Here is an 18,976-nt window from a genome sequence, read left to right as displayed (position 1 = left end):
ATGTTAATGTTACATGTTACTTTAACATTGTTAATGATGACTTGGCCTTGTAAAATTAAATCTTTGAAGATCATACACAAAACTTTAGATTGGAGTAAAAATATTCTGAAGTAATTGGAATTAAAAAACACCCCACAAAATTCATACTTTAACTGGTTTTGCAGTTTCTAAGTCAAGCAAGGTCTGGCTCAAAGTTCTATTTACTGCTCTGTTGGTGGTGAATATAAACACTACTGTGAATAAAAAGAACACACTCAGCTGCCAATTTAATACAACATGTTTTGAAAGTTCTAAGAAGAGTAAGGTTTTGTTTTATATCACCATGTAAATTTAAACCGATATTCTTTTTATTCAATTTTTTTAAAATAAAAAGGTATGGTGAGCACCAAGTCTAAAATCATGTTCATTTGTACCCATTTACTGTTAGCTAGAAAGTACTTTTTCTACTAATGTTAAATTTCTCCTATAGGATTTGGAAAAAAATATTTTCCTTTTTATTCACAGTTTCAAAATTGTTTTCTTACAGCATTCAGCGACAACATAGTTCCTTGGATTACGCATAAAATTGTTTTATATTATGGGTGTTAAAAGATCTTTCACACTCATCATTACAGACAACTTGAGACAAACAGGGTATTATACCAAGAGGGAAGATAATTCCAGTCTGTCTACATTGAGATGAAGTGCTGGTCATGCAATTAAAGTGCAGACATCAAAACCATTGAAGTTAGTGCTCAGTGTTAGTAACTGTACTTGACTGGTTTAACAATGTGTTTCAATACCTCAGATTTTTGCGTTACTGTATGTGACTGAAGAGCCTCAGTTTCTTTTAGTTTCAAAGCAAGTTTGTCCTTCTCCACCAGTAGCATCTGATTTTTGTTCTGCAACACCAATAGGTTGGCTGAAAGGTCACCATTAGTTTGTGCTAAAAGCATTACTTCCTCATGCAGTTTGTAATAGTCCTCAGAAAACTTCTCCTTCTCTTTCAGTATTTCTTCCTTTATCATGATCAGATTCTTCTGTTCCGCGAGCAGGCTCTCATTTTCCTGGAGCAGCTTCATTCGCTCCAATTCAGTCACCTCATGGCTATGCCGAAGATCTTCTAGGATATTGGAGAGACAGGCGTGCAAGTCCTGGAGCTCCGCCTTCGATTTAGTCAATGAAGCAAAATCACTCTTTAGTTTTTCAATATTGGAGGCAAGTTGATCAGTCTCTGTGCTGAGAACCTCCTTTTCTTTAATGATTTCCTCTAGTTTGGATTCAGATTTTTGTTTCTCCTGAACCAGCAGTTGTTTCTCAGACAGCAATTCTTTATTTTTAACTGTTAGCTGCTCCTTCTCCCTCTCTAAGAAGCTGATGGTGTTCTGAAGTTCTGCATGTCCCAACAAGAATGAATCCTTTTCCAGCTTTCTAGCTTCCCTTTCTATTGTTAAATTCTCCTGCATAATTTTGACCTCTTCATTTAATTTTTGACATTCTTCTTGCAATTCAGTCCTCTCTTTGACTAGCATTTCCTTACTGGAAGAACAGGTTTTGAAGGAAGCCATCAGAACTTGCTTGGCTTGCGAAACAGCAGAAAGTTCATTTCCTAGCAGTGTTTTGGCACTCTGAGCCTCTTTCAGACACTTTGAAAGTTCACAGTTATAGGCTACTAGATCTTGATTTTCTTGGGTTTTCTTGTCCAGTTCTCTCTTGAGGCTTTCAATGGCACTCTGGAGCTTTGCCTTCTCTTGACCGAGTGCTTTCTTGGCTGAGATGTCCAGCTCATGTTTTCTTTTCAAGTCACACAGTGCATTTGCAGAAGACTGTTTTTCAGTGAGCAGCTCTGCACATTTGGTTTCTAACATGTCCTTTTCTTTGAGAAGGGCATCATTCTGCTTTTTAAGTTTCGCTGACTTCTGAGAAGCCAATTCCTTCTCTCTACTCAGTTGACTTATTTTCTCATTTAGAGCTTTCTCAGCAAGGGCGGCATCTTCTGAGGTCTTGGCAAGCTTTTCCGCAATTGCCTTATTTTCATTTAAAAGCTCCTCCCTCTCGGACAAAAGTCTCCGCTCAGATGAAGAGAGAGCTTCCTTCTCTTGTAGTAATTGGATACATTCGGAGTCTGTTGACTCCCTACTGGCTTTAATCTCTTCAAGCAGTTTAGATAGACTAGCATAGGAGGCCTGCAACTCTACATTGTCTTTGGTAGCTTTTTTAAGTTCTTTAATCACAGCATCTAGCTCTGTTTGCAGTCCTTCAGTTTTCATATTTAGGGTCTTTTCCTCATTTAGAGCAGTTTCTAAGCTCACATGCAACTCTTCCTGACTTTTAAGAAGTGCTTCCTTTTCGGATTGCAGGTCTTGACTTTTTTGCAACAGATCATCCCTTTCATTTTTTAAGGCCACATATGTGCTTTCAAGAGCCAAATTTTTATCCAAGACTGAATTTCTCTCTGCAGCCAGACCAGATATTTCTTGCAGGAGATCCTTTTGATCTCTGGCCAGGTCTTCATAAGAGCTTTTCAGCTTCTGGATGACATCATCCTTGTCTTTAAGAAGAGTAGCATTCTCCTCAGAAAGCTTTTTCTGATTATCCTCCAGTTCTTCTCTTTCCTTAATGTGCTTCCGAGATTCCAGAACCAAAGCATCTTTGCTGGTCTGAAGTTCTTCCAGCTGTTGGAGCAGTGCTGATTCTGAAGAACGTAGAGCATCATTTTCTCTACTTATTTTTAGAAGATCTTTCTCTGTTGTCCCTATTTCAATAAATAACTTTTGTTTCTCAGAAATTAATGCTGCCTTTTCTGTGCTATCCTGTTGACTTTTAGTTTCAGCTTCTTGCTTTTCCTTTAAGATCTTTTTATTTTCTGAATCAAGTTCTTCATTTATTGTCCAAAGCTTTTCCTGATCTTGTTGCAACAACATAAGCTTGGATTCCAACTCTAGTAGTTTTGATAATAGTGAACCTTTCTCTAACTTTAAAGCATTTCCCTCCTGTGCCAGAATCTCCTTCTCGGATATCAAACCCCTCATCTCGTCTGACATTAGTTCAATCTCTTTTTTGGCTGATGCTAACACAGAAGTTAAAGACTAAAGAAATAAAGTTGGGGAGAAGGGAAACAAAAATGAAGTCAGACAGACAAATGAGAAGTATGGATTAAGGACAAATAGAGCTATTATAGTTTAAATTAAAAAAGTGTATATACTGACACACAAGCCTCTGTATAATCTCAACTGCTGAAAAACGTTACAGCCATTTTTATTACAAAACAATGACTAGCTAGTGAGACGACCTAGTGGAACTAATTAATGATAGTTATGTTAAAAGATGCACTAGTTGTGTGTTCATTCTTACTACAGGAGTTTGGCTTTTTATTAAGACTGCTCCAATACTGCCCCCCTACCCCCAAAAAGTGATTTAAATGGTACCATCTACATAGATTAAGCATGGAGTGATTTAAAAAAAAAAAAGCTACTGTAGAAGACAAGAAAAACCAACAAGATTCAGCCCTGGTCTACACTACAAGTTTAGGTCGAATTTAGCAGCGGTTAGATCGATTTAATCCTGCACCCGTCCACACGACTAAGCCGTTATTTTCGACTTAAAGGGCTGTTAAAATTGATTTAGGTAATCCTCCCCCGATGAGGGGATTAGCGTTGAAATCGACCTTGCCAGGTTGAATTTGGGGTAGCGTGGTCGCAATTTGATGGTATTGGCCTCCGGGAGCTATCGCAGAGTGCTCCATTGTGACCGCTCTGGACAGCGCTCTAAACTCCGATGCACTGGCCAGGTAGACAGGAAAAGGCCCACGAACTTTTGAATCTCATTTCCTGTTTGGCCAGCATGGCGATCTGCAGGTGAGTGCAGATCTCATCAGCAGAGGTGACCATGATGGAGTCCCAGAATCGCAAAAGAGCTCCAGCATGGACCGAATGGGAGGTATGGGATCTGATTGCTGTATGGGGAGATGAATCCATGCTATCGGAACTCCATTCCAAAAGACAAAACGCCCAAACATTTGAAAAAAATCTGAAAGGGCATGAATGACAGAGGCTATAACAAGGACCCGCAGCAGTGCCGTGTGAAACTTAAGGAGCTGAGGAAAGCCTACCAAAAAACCAGAGAGGCAAATGGCCGCTCCGGGTCAGAGCCCCAGACATGCCACTTCTATGATGAGCTGCATGCTATTCTAGGTGGTGCAGCCACCACTACCCCATCACTGTGCTTTGACTCCATCAATAGAGTAGCATGCAACAGGGATGCGGGTTTTGGGGATGAGGAAGATGAGGAGGTTGAAGATAGCTCACAGCAAGGAAGCGGAGAAACCGTTTTCCCCGACAGCCAGGAACTGTTTCTCACCCTGGACCTGGAGTCAGTACCCCCCGAACCCACCCAAGGCTGCCTCCCGGACACACCAAGCGGAGAAGGGACCTCTGGTGAGTGTACCTTTGTAAATATTATACATGGTTTAAAAGCAAGTATGTTTAATGATTAATTTGCTCTGGCATTTGTGGCCAGTACAGCTACTGGAAAAGTCTGTTAACGTGTCTGGGGATGGAGCGGAAATCCTCCAAGGACATCTCCATAAAGCTCTCCTGGATGTACTCCCAAAGCCTTTGCAAAAGGTTTCTGGGGAGGACAGTCTTATTCCGTCCTCCATGGTAGGACACTTTACCATGCCAGGCCAGTAGCACGTAGTCTGGAATCATTGCATAAAAAGCATGGCAGTGTATGGTCCCGGTGTTTGCTGGCATTCAAACAGCATCCGTTCTTTATCTCTCTGTGTTATCCTCTGGAGAGTGATATCATTCCTAGTCACCTGGTTGAAATAGCGTGATTTTATTAAGGGGACATTCGGAGGTGCCCTTTCCTGCTGGGCTGTTTGCCTGTGGCTAAACAGAAATGTTCCCCGCTGTTAGCCATGCGGTGGGGGGAGGGGTGAAGTGATCATCCCAGAGAATTGCGTGTGTGGGGAGGGGGGTGTTGTGTTAGTTGGGTTTGTGCTGCATGTTAACCCGAAAACCGCAGCCCCTCCTCCTTTTAAACGGCCAACCCAACAGCTGCTTGGTACGGGAAATGAGGGCACTGCTGTTTGAAACCATTCCCACATGTTATGAAGGTTAAAGAAGCCAAAAGACTGTCTTACCATGGCTGCCTGCAAGCCAAATTCTGTTGCCCGGCCCTGCGTGAAAGATCTCTCACACCAAACAGGTATACCCTCAATAAGAGGCAAAATGCAACCTTGTACCGAAAGAACATGTGCTATGTAATGTTAACAGCAAGGTTTACTGTGAGTCTACCCATTGTTCTCTAAAATGTGTCTTTTTAACTACCACTCTCCCCTTTTTTTCCTCCACCAGCTGCAAATGTTTCAACGCTCACACTATCTTCTCCTTCCCAGAGGCTAGCGAAGATTAGAAGGCAAAAAAACCGCACTCGTGATGAAATGTTCTGAGTTCATACAGTCCTTCCACACTGAAAGAGCCCAGCAGAATGCATGGAGGCACACAATGTCAGAGTCCAGGAAAGCACAATATGAACGCGAGGACAGGCGGCGGGCTGAAGATGATAGATGGCGTCAGCTTGGTGACAGAAGGCAAGAGGCAATGCTGAGGCTACTGGAGGAACAAACTGATATGCTCAGACGTATGATTGAGGTTCAGGAAAGGCAGCTTGAGCATAGACCGCCAAGACAGCCCCTGTGTATCCAACCACCCTCCTCCCCAGGTTCCATAGCCTCCTCACCCAGATGCCCAAGAACGCGGTGGGGGGGCCTCCGGGCACCCAACCACTCCACCCCAGAAGACTGCTCAAACAACAGAAAGCTGGCATTCAATAAGTTTTGAAGTGCAGTGTGGCCTTGTCCTTCCCTCCTCCCCCACTCCTCCCGGGCTACCTTGGCAGTTATCCCCCTATTTGTGTGATGAATCAATAAAGAATGCATGAATGTGAAGCAACAATGACTTTATTGCCTCTGCAAGTGGTGATCGAAAGGGGAGGGTGGTTAGCTTACAGGGAAGTAGAGTGAACCACAGGGCAGGGGTTCAATCAAGGAGAAACAAAGAGAAGAGAAGAGAACTTTCACACTGTAGCCTGGCCAGTCATGAAACTGGTTTTCAAAGATTCTCTGATGCGCATCGCACCCTCCTGTACTCTGCTAACCACCCTGGTGTCTGGCTGCGCGTAATCAGTGGACAGGCGATTTGCCTCAATCTCCCACCCCACCATAAACGTCTCCCCCTTACTCTCACAGATATTGTGGAGCACACAGCAAGCGGTAATAACAATGGGAATATTGGTTTCGCTGAGGTCTATCTGAGTCAGTAAACTGCACCAGCGTGCTTTTAAACATCCAAACCATTCTGCACTTGCTCAGCCTATAGTTGAACAGCTCCTGACTACTGTCCAGGCTGCCTGTGTACGACTTCATGAGCCAGGGCATTAAGGGGTAGGCTGGGTCCAACGGTTATTTTCTGGCCTGGGAAGAAAGTCCCCTGCTGCAGCTTTTGAAACAGACCAGAGTTCCTGAAGATGCGAGCGTCATGTACCTTTCCCAGCCATTCCACGCTGATGTTGGTGAAACATCCCTTGTGATCCACCAGTGCTTGCAGCACCACTGAAAAGTACCCCTTTCAGTTTATGTACTTGCTGGCTTGGTGTGCCGCTGCCAAGATAGGGATATGGGTTCTGTCTATCGCCTCACCACAGTTAGGGAATCCCATTGCAGCAAAGCCATCCACTATGACCTGCACATTTCCCAGAGTCACTACCCTTGATATCAGCAGCTCTTTGATTGCGTTGGCTACTTGGATCACAGCAGCCCCCACAGTAGCTTTGCCCACTCCAAACTGATGCCCGACTGACCAGTAGCTGTCTGGCGTTGCAAGCTTCCACAGGGCTATCGCCACTCACTTGTGAACTGTGAGGGCTGCTCTCATCTTGGTATTCTTGCACTTCAGGGCAGGGGAAAGCAAGTCACAAAGTTCCATGAAAGTGCCCTTACGCATGCGAAAGTTTTGCAGCCACTGGGAATTATCCCAGACATGCAAAACTATGCGGTCCCACCAGTCTGTGCTTGTTTCCTGGGCCCAGAATCGGCGTTCCACGGCATGAACCTGCCCCATTAACACCATGATGTCCACACTGCCGGGGCCCGTACTTTGAGAGAAGTTGGTGTCCATGTCCTCATCACTCTCATCACCACGCTGCCGTCGCCTCTTCACCTGGTTTCACTTTTGCAGGTTCTGCATATACTGCAGGATAATGCGTGTGGTGTTTACAGTGCTCATAATTGTGGCGGTGATCTGAGCAGGCTCCATGCTTGCCATGCTATGGCGTCTGCGCTGAAAAAAGGTGCGAAACGATTGTCTGCTGTTGATCTGACCGAGGGGCGACTGACGACATGGCTTACAGGATTGTCACACAGAATGGCCCCCATAAAGACTGAACTCTCAACCTTGGGTTTAGCAGGCCAATGCTCAAACCACTGACCTATCCCTCCCCCCACTATTCACGGGGGCAGGGGGGAGCAAATGAATACAAAACAAATCTGGTCTCTTTATTGTTTTGATCCACTCCATCTCTCTTACACATCTTAGGCTGGCAGCAGACGGTGCAGTACAACTGCTGGCCATCGTCGTCTCCCATTTATGTCCAGGCGCCCCCGACCGACCTCACCGAAGTTGGCTAAAAGAGCACCCAGGAGTCGACGACAACGGCTACCAGTCGTAATGCACCATCTGCTGCCAAAAGGCAATGAGCTGCTGCTGTGTAGCAATGCAGTGCCATGTCTGGCAGCACCCAGGAGACATACAGTGATGGTGAGCTGAGCGGGCTCCATGCTTGCCGTGGTATGGCGTCTGCATGGGTAACCCAGGAAAAAAGGTGAGAAATGATTTATTGCCATTGCTTTCATGGGGGGGGGGGGGGGGGGAGTTGATGACATTTACCCAGAACCACCAGGCATTGGGAGCTCAACCCAGAATTCCAATGGGCGGCGGAGACTGCAGTGCAATGCTCCGGAAGTCGACGCTAGCCTCGGTACTGTGGATGCACTCCGCCGAGTTATTGGTCTTAAGTGGGGACACACACAATTGACTGTATAAAATCAATTTCTAAAAAATTGACTTCTATAAATTTGACCTAATTTCGTAGTGTAGACATACCCTCAGTCAATACCTGGATGAGTTGGATTACAGTTAATCCAGGGAGCTATATCAGATGCTGACTTCTAGTTACTTTATATAGTGTTTATACTACATGGGTAATGTACCCATGATACCGTATCATAAAAAGGTTAATTTGTTCAAGTACTACATCAGAAATATGTTGGATACTTTAACTTTTGTGTGTCAATTTATACACTGAATATTCTGCTAAAGCGTAACATAACACAAAGCTTAAGGCAAATAAACAATGAATGAGAGATGAAAGCAAGCAACAATATCCAGGAAACAGAGAAAAATCAGTGAAAGTTATTTAAATCAAGCTAAGGGCAAAATAATTATACACAACATGGAACTGATTTACAAAAGAAAATGTCAGTAACAAGGTGCCTGTAAAGAAAATATTTCTAAATATACCTAATTATTTAAAATCCAGATGCTTAAAATCCCTTATTAAAGAGAAATCAAATTTAATTCCAACTGGTTCTGACTGGAATAGAAATCTAAGAGGATATAAAGTTAATTGCTAAGTACCATACTTTATATTAAACTAAAATATGGATATAAAGATTATCTAACAGTCAATGGGGTAGGTTTCCTTTCCTTAATAATACTTCATCTAGTCTGGATAAATTTTCACTGAGTGAATACCAAAAAACAAAGTTAAAACAAATGGGTTAGGTTAAATGGTAAAGGAGTGAGTCATTGTAAGGAGAGAGATAACAGAGCAATTACTTGCTTAAAAGACATACGTACTTTGGCAAGTTCTGCTTGTTTTTTCAGCTCCTCAGCCTGTTTTTCCAAGTCGCTGTTTTTCTTTTTTGCACTTTTCAGCATCTCTTCTGTGTTCAGCAGATTCTGTTTAAGCTCTTTGATGGCTGCATTGTGCTCAGCGATCATCTCAGAATTGGTTTTTTCATGCGTCATCTGCAGATCCTTACACTGATTTTGGCTTTTCTCAATTTGCCTTTCCTGTCAGATTTTAGAGCAATTTGAATACAATCAGAAATCTAGTTTTTTTAATACTCTTTCCAACACAACTAGTAAGCCTTTTCTATAGTTCTTCTTACCAGGTCTACTAATTTATCTTGCATTTTCTTCAGTTCAGCCTGATGATTCTTAAGTGTTTCCTGCTGGTTCTGTTCAGCGTTACGTGTTGTCTGTTCCATATTTTCCTGCAGCTGAGCTGCCTTTTCATTTGATTTTGTAAGCTGAATTTGTAGTTCTTCTAGCTTCCTAAAATAAATAATAAATAAATAAATCAGAAATTAGCAAAACGACTTTTTGCCAAAAATGTAACTAACGTACAGACACACAGCTCTCTCAGAGAGTTGCGGCATGCTTCTATTAAATCTTTAATACAGACCAAAAGTTACGAAAAAGGTTTGTTCAAATCACTAAGAAGTGTGCAGAATGTTCTATCAAATTAAATGCACCAATAACAAGATTCAATGCACACAAAAAGTACCAATGTCAGGGTAAATGACCCCAAAGTTCAGGGTTTTGCAAAAACAGAAATGTTTGCATTAAATTTATGTTTAAAACAAATACACATTCCCTTGCAGTGTTTGGGTTGCATGCATTGTACTCGTGCTTGAGAACCAGAAATTGTATATTTTACTTTCTGGTGTCTAAGCTAAAAGAGATGCAATGATAATCATGAAAAAGTCTATTCAGTTTCAAAAGTGCCAGATGATGTTACATAAATAAGAAGTTATTAAATAATTTTTAAACCAAGTGGCTCTTTGATATATGTACAGAGTATTTAAAACAGAATGAATTTGATGGCACAAGCTCTGTTGTCACATCAATGTGAAACAGATTTGTTTCAGGATGAGCTTTCATAGCTACTTACAAAAGGACAAAAAATGTAGGAACAAATGGCAGGAAAACGCTCTGATAGCAATGGGATACCTTTCTTTTGACCGCAGCTCATCATTCATCTTTGTAAGCTGAGAAGAACTATCTCCCGAGGACTTCATTATTTCTGCTATATCATTCTCGAGTTTGGCTTTAGCTTCAGTCAACTGCTGTTCTTTTTCTTCCCTCTCTTTCAACTTTTTCTCCATAACTGAACATAAAAAAGTTAATATTCTAGTAAATTTAATCCACAGACCAGGCACAAGGCACCTAGACGCTAACAAGAGACTGTAAACATCAGAGTTAGCCTGGTGCCATAAAATTAGCACGCTGAACTTCCAAAACTAAAAGTCGTGTTTGGGTTTGGACTGTAAATTGTAGGCTCTGGAGTAATGGAAAGGTGTAAAACTCCCAATAGAGAAGTATAACATTGTACATGGAGAGACACAGGAAAAACAATCAACCAAGAATACAACTTTCAGTCAATGCTTCACTTAACTATAGGTATCAGGCTGGGCTCTACCATTAGGAGAGAAATCCAGCAGGCACATTCGGGCATACTCACTTAACTGAAGTTACATGCAGCTATCAAGGGAAGAATATTAGACCAATTGGTCTTTAGGGCAGTGTAAACACAAGGATCAATGACAGCTACATCAAGTCACTGGTTTAGTAGGTTTTCTTTTATATACATAAGGTCAGTTTAGATTGCCGTAAAAAGAGATTAGGTGGATGTGTATAGCACAAAATGGTACTACAGGTTATGTGACAGGGGATGGTGGGGGACCAGATGGGATGAAGAAAATATCGGGACATATGGGAGTCCCGTCAGCACAGCACACAAAAAAAAAAGTGCGGAGTCCCGGAGGCAGAGAGAGAGAAAAAAAAAATAACGGAGTCCCGGAGTCCTGCCGGCGGAGAGGGCGGGGGGGAAAGAAAGAAAGAAAAAAATGGAGTCCCGCCAGGAGAGAGAGAGAGAGAGAAAAACCCGGTGTCCCGCCAACAGAGAAAAAAAACAAAACCCTGCTGGCAGAGAGAGAGAGAAAAAAGCAGAGTCCCACCGGCGGAACAAAACAAAACAGGAGTGCGAAATATTGGAACAAATTGCGTCCCAACCAAACATCGACTGGGACACGGGACAAACGCCTAAAAATCGGGACAGACCCGATTTTATTGGGATGTCTGGTCACCCTAGGGGATGGTGATGTGCTAGCTCGAAGGTCACAGACGCTAGGAAGAAGTTAACCAAACCAAACCAAAAAGGATTCTTCACATGTAAATAGGGGTCATACTCTTTCCATGAGCTGTCATATGCTTTTTACATGTCTGTTACAGGCACATGCTATTTACACGTTGCATTTCATGAACACACCAAGGGTATCCCTACACTGCACGCTCCTTATGGCAGTGTGTAGTGTGCATATACTATACGCACCCCCTAACATGGCTATATGTAGCAGGGTAGCTGGTGAGCCACTCTTTAGGCAAGTAAACACACGCCTGAACCTGTAGGGTTTGTACCCTACAGAGCTCTCTGCACGACCAAGCTGTGCTTTCCCTGTCTCCACTGATATTTGACCAGTGTAATATTTGTAGCATTACCCAGGGTACAATCTGGAGTGATGGACACTGTGTCCCCTCAATTCTCCAAGCTGGGATGCCTGTTTTTCTGAACTTGGAATATGTCTCAGTAACGTTACACAGTAGAATCTTATAACTTTACATACAGTGTTGCCACATATTTTCCCAGGACAATAATGATCAGCACATTATGGAGTTTTCAAATACCACCTCACAAGGCATGTTTTGTATGAAAACCATTATAGTTTTGTAAAAAGGGTGACCATAGGGATATAGGCTATCACACCTCCCCCCTTACAAAGCTGCAGGAGGGTTACCCACTGGCTGACCTGTAGGCAGTAAGTCAGGACCCTCTTTCCTGGACATGGCATCTGCCACCATATTTTATTTTTCTTTTATGTGCACAATTTCCATATAAAATTCTGGTAGTATGAGACTCCAGAGTAGCAGTTTGGAATCTGAGCCTTTAGTTCTGTTCAATCAGATCAATGGGTGACCCTTAACTTACTATTAAAAAGGCATGGCTTCGGTTGCTTACCTGCTCACACCATCGGGTGAACATAGGGATACAGACTGTCACAGTATCCCACTGCCAGAGCCTTTCACTGATGCATGTAGCTACGTACTGCAGAGTGAGCACATACTAGTTTTCACTGAGGCATATAGCTACACATACCCTACTCTCTGCTGTCTGCGGTACCCTGAGTGCGTCATCCTCTTTCCCCAGCCTTCACCATGGAGCATCTCCACTAATAATCAACTTAGATCAGTTGCAATATTAACACATTTTTGTATGTGTGTTGTTTGTGCCATTAAAGCAGATAAATACCTAATGCAAAGCTTTAACCAGTTCTTTGGAATGGACTTAAGCAACAAAGGTTCAACCAGGAAGCAAGCTGAGCCAGGAAATACTTTTCCATTACTTCCTTGCCATGGTCACTTCGCAGCATCCCTATATATAGTTTTTCAGTTGTGCTTACACTTCACACTAATGATGTGGTTTGTTTTAGCTTGGAACTAGGCACTGGGCTTGGCTCTAACAGGAATCTGACTTTCTAGCTTCCCAAAGCTAGTTTGCAGACATGTCTGCCACTATGTGGGTGTTAGTCATCACCATGTGATAAGAACAGCAGGTGGCATGAAGGCATAAAGCTGATGGCACATTCCAAACCCTTCAATTTTGTCATTTCCTTACCTGTCAAATTAGATTTTAACTGATCCAGTTCCGAAGACATGAGTGCAAATTGCTCTTCTTTTTGGTTTAGTTTTTTAATAGTTTCTATGGAAATAAAATCATATTTAAAAGATAAAGTTAATTCCCCAGTTATTGCGGTTCATCTTGTTAAAGCAAACTTAATTTACAAAGAATGCATATTGCTCTCAAATCAAACAAGGAGGAGATAAAAAATCCTGTTTTATTCTTAGTGGCCAAGACAAATCCTGCTAAATTAATAAATATAACCCTTAGGCTCTTGAAGAAATTTTTTTCTGCACCATTTTTTTCCATCGGGTTTTGAGGGGATGCATTTCGATTCTAGGGAAACATACCTTGCATAGATTTTTGAACACTTTCCGCCTCTTCAGCGGCACTAGTAAACTTTCCTTTCTAGAAGGGAATGAAAACCCAAGACAAGTTTTAACCATTTGGTAATGACACACTATTATTCAAATATAAACTTCATTAAAAGTAGTGTTACTATTATTTCATTTCCTGATTTGATAAAGACCCACTACTGTCATAAGTGTATTAGATGTTTTTGACTTGTAATTTATAGTCTCTTTTGAACTTGGCAACACAGAGAAGTAAAAGAAAAAAAATCTCCCCGTCTTAGTTTGAAAGGAGGTCCCTTACAACGTCTTTGTAAATGAGGATAGTGGTACAGCAGCTGCACAGCTCTGTGTGGCAGACGTGGTTCACCGGTCTCGCAAGGTTAGCGGGCCTGGACCTCACTTTAAAAAAAGTTATAAACTTTAGCTCACAGGCTGTGGTGGACTTGCTGTTTGAATGGCCCCATGCAGCCTTGTGGCCAATCTCATACTAGTCTTTTCCAGCCACAATGGCAGGAAGAGATGTAAAGTTAGGGACATCTGACGAAAGGCCAGGATACAAAGATAGATAAAATACTGGGGCACCTTAATCAACATCATAAAACACAGCCATGGCCTTAGAAAGACCACATGGAAAGACAGACACACACATCTTGCTTCCTCCTAAATCTGGGCTAATCTCAGGAGGCGCTAGCCCAAACATAGAACACTGAGAAGTTTAACTATTGTATTGCAAAACAAGCAGGAAGTGAAAATTTGTTATTCACAAGCTGCTGGTAAATAACACAGTGAAGTAGTGTTAACTCATACAGCACTTATAATGAAAAAGGACTACACCTACCTTAATGACTATTCTTAAAATGTGTTATATGATGTATTTGATCTGGCTCAATGTTTTAACTGTAAACCAGTAACAGCGGAGCTCTGCTTAGGCAACAACTTGATAAGGTAAAAGTTAATCTTATTGTACTTTTCATTCTGAAAATCAGATACACAAAGCACTTGGACTCAAAGCCTGCATTCCTCACTTGGACAAAAGTCCATTTGAAATTACTAAGATTTTTGCTGGAGTAAGGATTGTTACATTTGACCCTTGGATAACAGTGACGATTTCCCCCTAAAAAGCTCAAAGAGAACCCAGTGGGTAGAGACAAGATTTCTGAGAATTACTCACCAAAAGTTGAAGCTCCTTTTCCAAAGAATCTTTAACTTGATTTACTGCACCCAAGTCTTTGTCCAGGTCAAGAAGCTTTTGCTCTTTGCCCTGAAGTTCTTTGGCCAGATTACTAGCCTGGCAGGGTGGATTAGATGGAGTAAAACAAAAATTACGAACATGAATGAAAACATAAAGAACATAAAATCATGAACTTCAAGGAAATAACTAGAATGTTCAAACCATCATATGTCAAAAATTAAAAAAAATATGAACAAAAGCTGAAGGAAAAATGTTGTGTGTTAACTGAATATAGCTGATTTCCACTGGAGGCTGCACCACAGTATTAAACTGCATCTCGGAATAAGTTTGAGACAATCCTTGTAATCTGAAAGTGGTCTAAATTTAGTTCTCTCAGAATTATGCTACAAATATTTTTTTAATGCTAGACATTTTGGGTATATTCAAGTGTTTTAAATTGTGCTTATTGCATCAATAGAACGTTTCTTACTGGAATATTTAGTAAGCACCTTGTAACTGACGGTATTGAACATTACATATTGCTGTGATGATTTTCAATCATATTGAGTACCCGCACCACCTACTGACTTTAATAGGAATGGTGGATGCTCAGCATGATCTCTGAAAATGATGCCAAAAGTCCATGTCAGTCCAATTTTTTGGCACCATTTGTGGCGAGGTTTAGGAAAGTGGCCTCATTACTTTTTCTTTATGATCACAGAGCTGACTTGACAGATCTTGTGTGAAGGGGAAAGAGCCCAGACACTACATTTTACTCCCTGCGTTCCAAACTACAGTAGCACCTATGTGATATAGTGATATTCAACTACAAAGCCATTTTGTCAGTTACCGGCCTGAGCACCAGAAAAATCACTGAGACACACACAGTGTGGCAATCTTTGCTTCAAGACATTTCCTATGATGCTGTTTCACTCAACACCACTATCATGTACAGATGCCCCATCAGCTTGTCTCACTGTGATTTTATGGCTTTCCCTGGCCTGTTAGGTACAGCACCTTTTTCCTTGCCTCTTCCCCCTTCCTGGCTACTAAAAGAGAGAAACGGGGAAAATGGCTATTCATCCAATCAGTTTTCCACTCCTGGATAATTAAAGGTTATGGAGTCTCTCCTTCATCCCTCCTCTCACTACCTAGAGCAGAGGTGGGCAAACTACGGCCCATGGGCCACATCCGGCCCGAGGGACCCTCCTGCCCGGCCCCTGAGCTTCTGGCCCAGGAGGCTCGCCCCTGGCCCCTCCCCTGCTGTTCCCTTCCCCCGCAGCCTCAGCTCACTGCACCGCCAGCGCAATGCTCTGGGCAGTGGGGCTGCGAGCTCCTGGGGCAGTGCAGCTGCAGAGCCTGGCCTGACCCGGTGTTCTGTGCTGCGCGGTGGCGTGGCTGGCTCCCGTTGGGCAGCGGGGCTGCCTGTCCTGCTGCTCTGGACAGCACAGCTGTAGTGCCGCCAGCCAGCAGTGCTTCAGGCAGCGCGGTAAGGGGGCATGGGAGTTCGGGGTGGTGGTCAGGGGCGGGGTTGCGGATAGGGGTTGGGATGATCAGAAGGCAGGGAACGGGGGTGGTGGTGTTTGAATGGGGGTAGGGGTCCCGAGGGAGCAGGGGTTGGATGGGGTGGTGGGGGGCAATCAGGGGACAGGGAACCGGGGCAGAGGGGGAGGTGGATGGGACAGGAGTCCCGGGGTGGGGCAGAGGGGGCTGTCAGGGGGCAAGAAGCAGGGGGAGTCAGACAGGAGGCGGGGGCCGGGCCACGCCTGGCTGCTTGGGGAGGCACAGCCTCCACTAACGGGCCCTCCATACAATTTTGAAAACCCGATGCGGCCCTCGGGCCAAAGAGTTTGCCCACCCCTGACCTAGAAGGTGATGAATTCCAGAGGTCATTGGATTTCACATGGACGAGGTGATTACTTGGAGCTCCCTGCACTAGTCTCACAGGCATTAAACGCTCCACTTATTCTGCCTGTGCCCCAGACAGAACTTGAGACACAGAGGTGAAGTGACTTGCCCAAGATCACACAGGAAGTTTGTGGTAAGACTAGGAACAGAACTCACATCTCCTGATTCCATGTCCTGTGCCTTAACCACAAGACCACCCTTCAAAGCGGTACACAGCTCTTCCTAGGCTTTTTGAAAGAGGATGAGGAATGTGAGGAAACCTCTGTGCAACTCAATATGCTTATCAGAAAGGCAAGAGATTTTCTTAGTGTCACATATCACTTAATCTCAGTACATCCACTATTTAACTTATCATACATCAATAAATATGTGGATTCTTCTTCCTTACTAGGACCACGAGTGCCCCAACAGCTCTCAGAGCAGAGGTTATAGGCCTCATAAGTTCACAGCAAGAAAGAACTTATGGGGCATGAGCCACACACCTCTACCCAAACCACCACCCTGCAAGACAAGATACAGCCTTCCAGATTAGATGCGGTGGATAGTTTCTCTAAACCTCTTCAGATGAGTAAAAAATACTTTCTCTCAAGACTACCTTCCCCTCTGTGATGAGCTCATATTGTAGATAAAAGGTATAAATGTAAATTAAAATAAAACAAATTAAAGTAAAAAGATGGATGTTAATACAAACCTTGCTACTCCCATCAATCTTTTCAGTCTCTAGGTTTTGTATCAGTTTCTCAGCTGCCTCAAGCTGCTTGCTAAGTTTCTGGATTTCCAATTTACCTTCAGAATTGGCTTTCTGCAGCACATCAAGGTCCAAAATCTTTTCTTCAGTAACTTTGATCTGTGTTGTTAAACTATCAATAACCTTGGTTTGTTCAGTGCACTTGGCTTGCAGTACCTCTAGCTCCTTTACCTTTATTTCTGCTTCCTGTAATTTGTTTAAAGCGTCTTCCATTTCTACTAGATGTTGATCTTCTGCATTTTCTAGTTTGGTCTTCAGGTTTTCCAGGCTTCGCTCTCTCTCCTCAGTGATTTCCAACAGCTTCGCTTTCAGACCTTCAATCTCTTTCATATGCTGAGATCTTTCGTTTTCTTGTTTTAGTTTTAAATTTGATGTTTCATTTTGATGCTCTAATCTCATTTTCTCAACCTTGGTCTTTAGGTCTGCAAATTCAGCAGTCTGAGCCCCAACACCTTTGCTGAATGAAATCTTTAGTTCTTCCATTGCTTGCTGATGTGAAGCAATAGCAGATTCCAGCTTTGATTTCCACAGCTCTATCACATCTGAATTCTCCGTGTTGGCACGATCAAGCTTAGTTTTCAACAACTCATTTTCTTTTGCAATTCTTTCATGTAAGGCTGAAAGTGCTTTGATCTCCTTCTGATAAGATTCTTCACTGATTCCAAACTTCTCTTTTACTGAATTTATTTCATTTTGATGTTCTTTGCTAATTTCTGCCACTTTTTCTTGCAAAGAACTTATTTCTTGTAGCAGTGAGAGAGAACTGTCCACATCACTGACTGGCTTACTAGACTCTAATCTCCTTCGGAGTTCAGCTACTTCCTTCACCCGCAGTGCTAGATCTCTTTCTAGTTCCATGATGCGAGATTTTTCTGATACTGTAGCCACCTATGGTCAACAGCATTTAGAAAGAAATAATTACACCACATATATAAAGCATGAAGAGATTTTGAAGTCTCAAGAAAAATCTTCAATTATTACAAATTAACCTCTTAGTATATCCATACCAACCTTTTTGGCAATAATTGGCCAAAATCAGATCTAGTCTAATGCAAATTCCTATTCCTACTGAGATAACTAATGAAGCATAAATAACAGCAAATATTTTCTTTACATGGAAATCTATGAACCAAGACAACCTAAAATACTTGGTTTTGTTTATGTTTAAAATTATTTCCTTTCTTTTAAAATAAAAGTACCAATACCTGTGTTACACCCTTATAACTTTTTATTTAAGATGGAATGTTTTTAAACTCCCTTTCTGAAGTTAGTGAAAAGAAAAAAAAATGGTTAAGCAAAAGCTTACAATTGCAGCTTGTATATAGATTAGCAAGGGTTAGCAAAATGCTTCTAAGAACGAATTTAAAGTGGAATGATGAAGGGCGGAGAGATCGCAGTCTTCATTTGTCCAGATAATTGCTTCCTTATACCATTCATATTGGTTTTGAAACTGACAGAGAAATGCAAATATATTTCTTCGGTCTAGATGTACCAATAGGTGAAACTCCCATTACATCTATCCCCAAACTGTCTTTAAAAATTATCCTGACACTACCCAAGGCCTCTCTCAGAATGCCAAAAAAGGATTAAAGAATTAATTAGGCCCGTGACATGCAAAAGCATCACAAAACCAACCATTGTTCCTGATCAGGAAATTACTGCGTCTGCTCCTCCTTGTATTATAAACATCAAGATTAAAGATATTACTTACCTGAAATTGTTCTTTTTAAGTATTTTCTACAGATCCCACTCTTTGTTTTACATTATTCCATCTATGACCTCAAGAACAAAACCATAATGTGTTTTAAACCTCTCCAACATGTCCCATCAACAGCAATATATTTTGCAGTATGTACTGGTACATAGGTCAGGAAATAACTTTGAAAGCTAATGAAGAAGAACTGCTTACTATAAAACAACAAGTGGAATAAGCAAGGATATTTGGAAGTTGTTGTCTTGATGGAACAACTAATAATCTTGCAGTCTACCTAGGCTATATTATTAAGGCAGTAA

General features: G+C 42.2%; 1 protein-coding gene across 16 annotated transcripts in view; it reads right to left on the bottom strand.

Moving 5' to 3' along the window:
- The window catches only part of CLIP1 (CAP-Gly domain containing linker protein 1), a 113,102-nt gene that overhangs the window by 28,371 nt on the left and 65,755 nt on the right, over positions 1-18,976 (bottom strand). For 12 of the 16 annotated variants that reach the window (XR_005589550.1, XM_039505067.1, XM_039505072.1 and 9 more), the window contains 8 exons: positions 16,907-17,851; positions 14,308-14,424; positions 13,134-13,191; positions 12,781-12,864; positions 10,059-10,215; positions 9,215-9,380; positions 8,901-9,116; positions 783-3,068 (listed from right to left, as the gene is read on the bottom strand). Coding sequence is in view for 15 of the 16 variants with exons in the window: in XM_039505067.1 (XP_039361001.1) it covers positions 783-3,068; positions 8,901-9,116; positions 9,215-9,380; positions 10,059-10,215; positions 12,781-12,864; positions 13,134-13,191; positions 14,308-14,424; positions 16,907-17,851 (4,029 nt within the window). In the remaining variant the exon portion in view is untranslated. The remainder of the gene's footprint in view (positions 1-782; positions 3,069-8,900; positions 9,117-9,214; positions 9,381-10,058; positions 10,216-12,780; positions 12,865-13,133; positions 13,192-14,307; positions 14,425-16,906; positions 17,852-18,976) is intronic. The other 4 variants (XM_039505077.1, XM_039505078.1, XM_039505079.1 and 1 more) reach the window with 1 other exon arrangement.

This window comes from Mauremys reevesii, linkage group 18 (genome assembly GCF_016161935.1).
Source record: "Mauremys reevesii isolate NIE-2019 linkage group 18, ASM1616193v1, whole genome shotgun sequence".
Taxonomy (NCBI): domain Eukaryota; kingdom Metazoa; phylum Chordata; order Testudines; family Geoemydidae; genus Mauremys; species Mauremys reevesii.
Note: the sequence above shows the minus strand (reverse complement) of the source record. Positions and strands in the feature narration are given on the sequence as shown.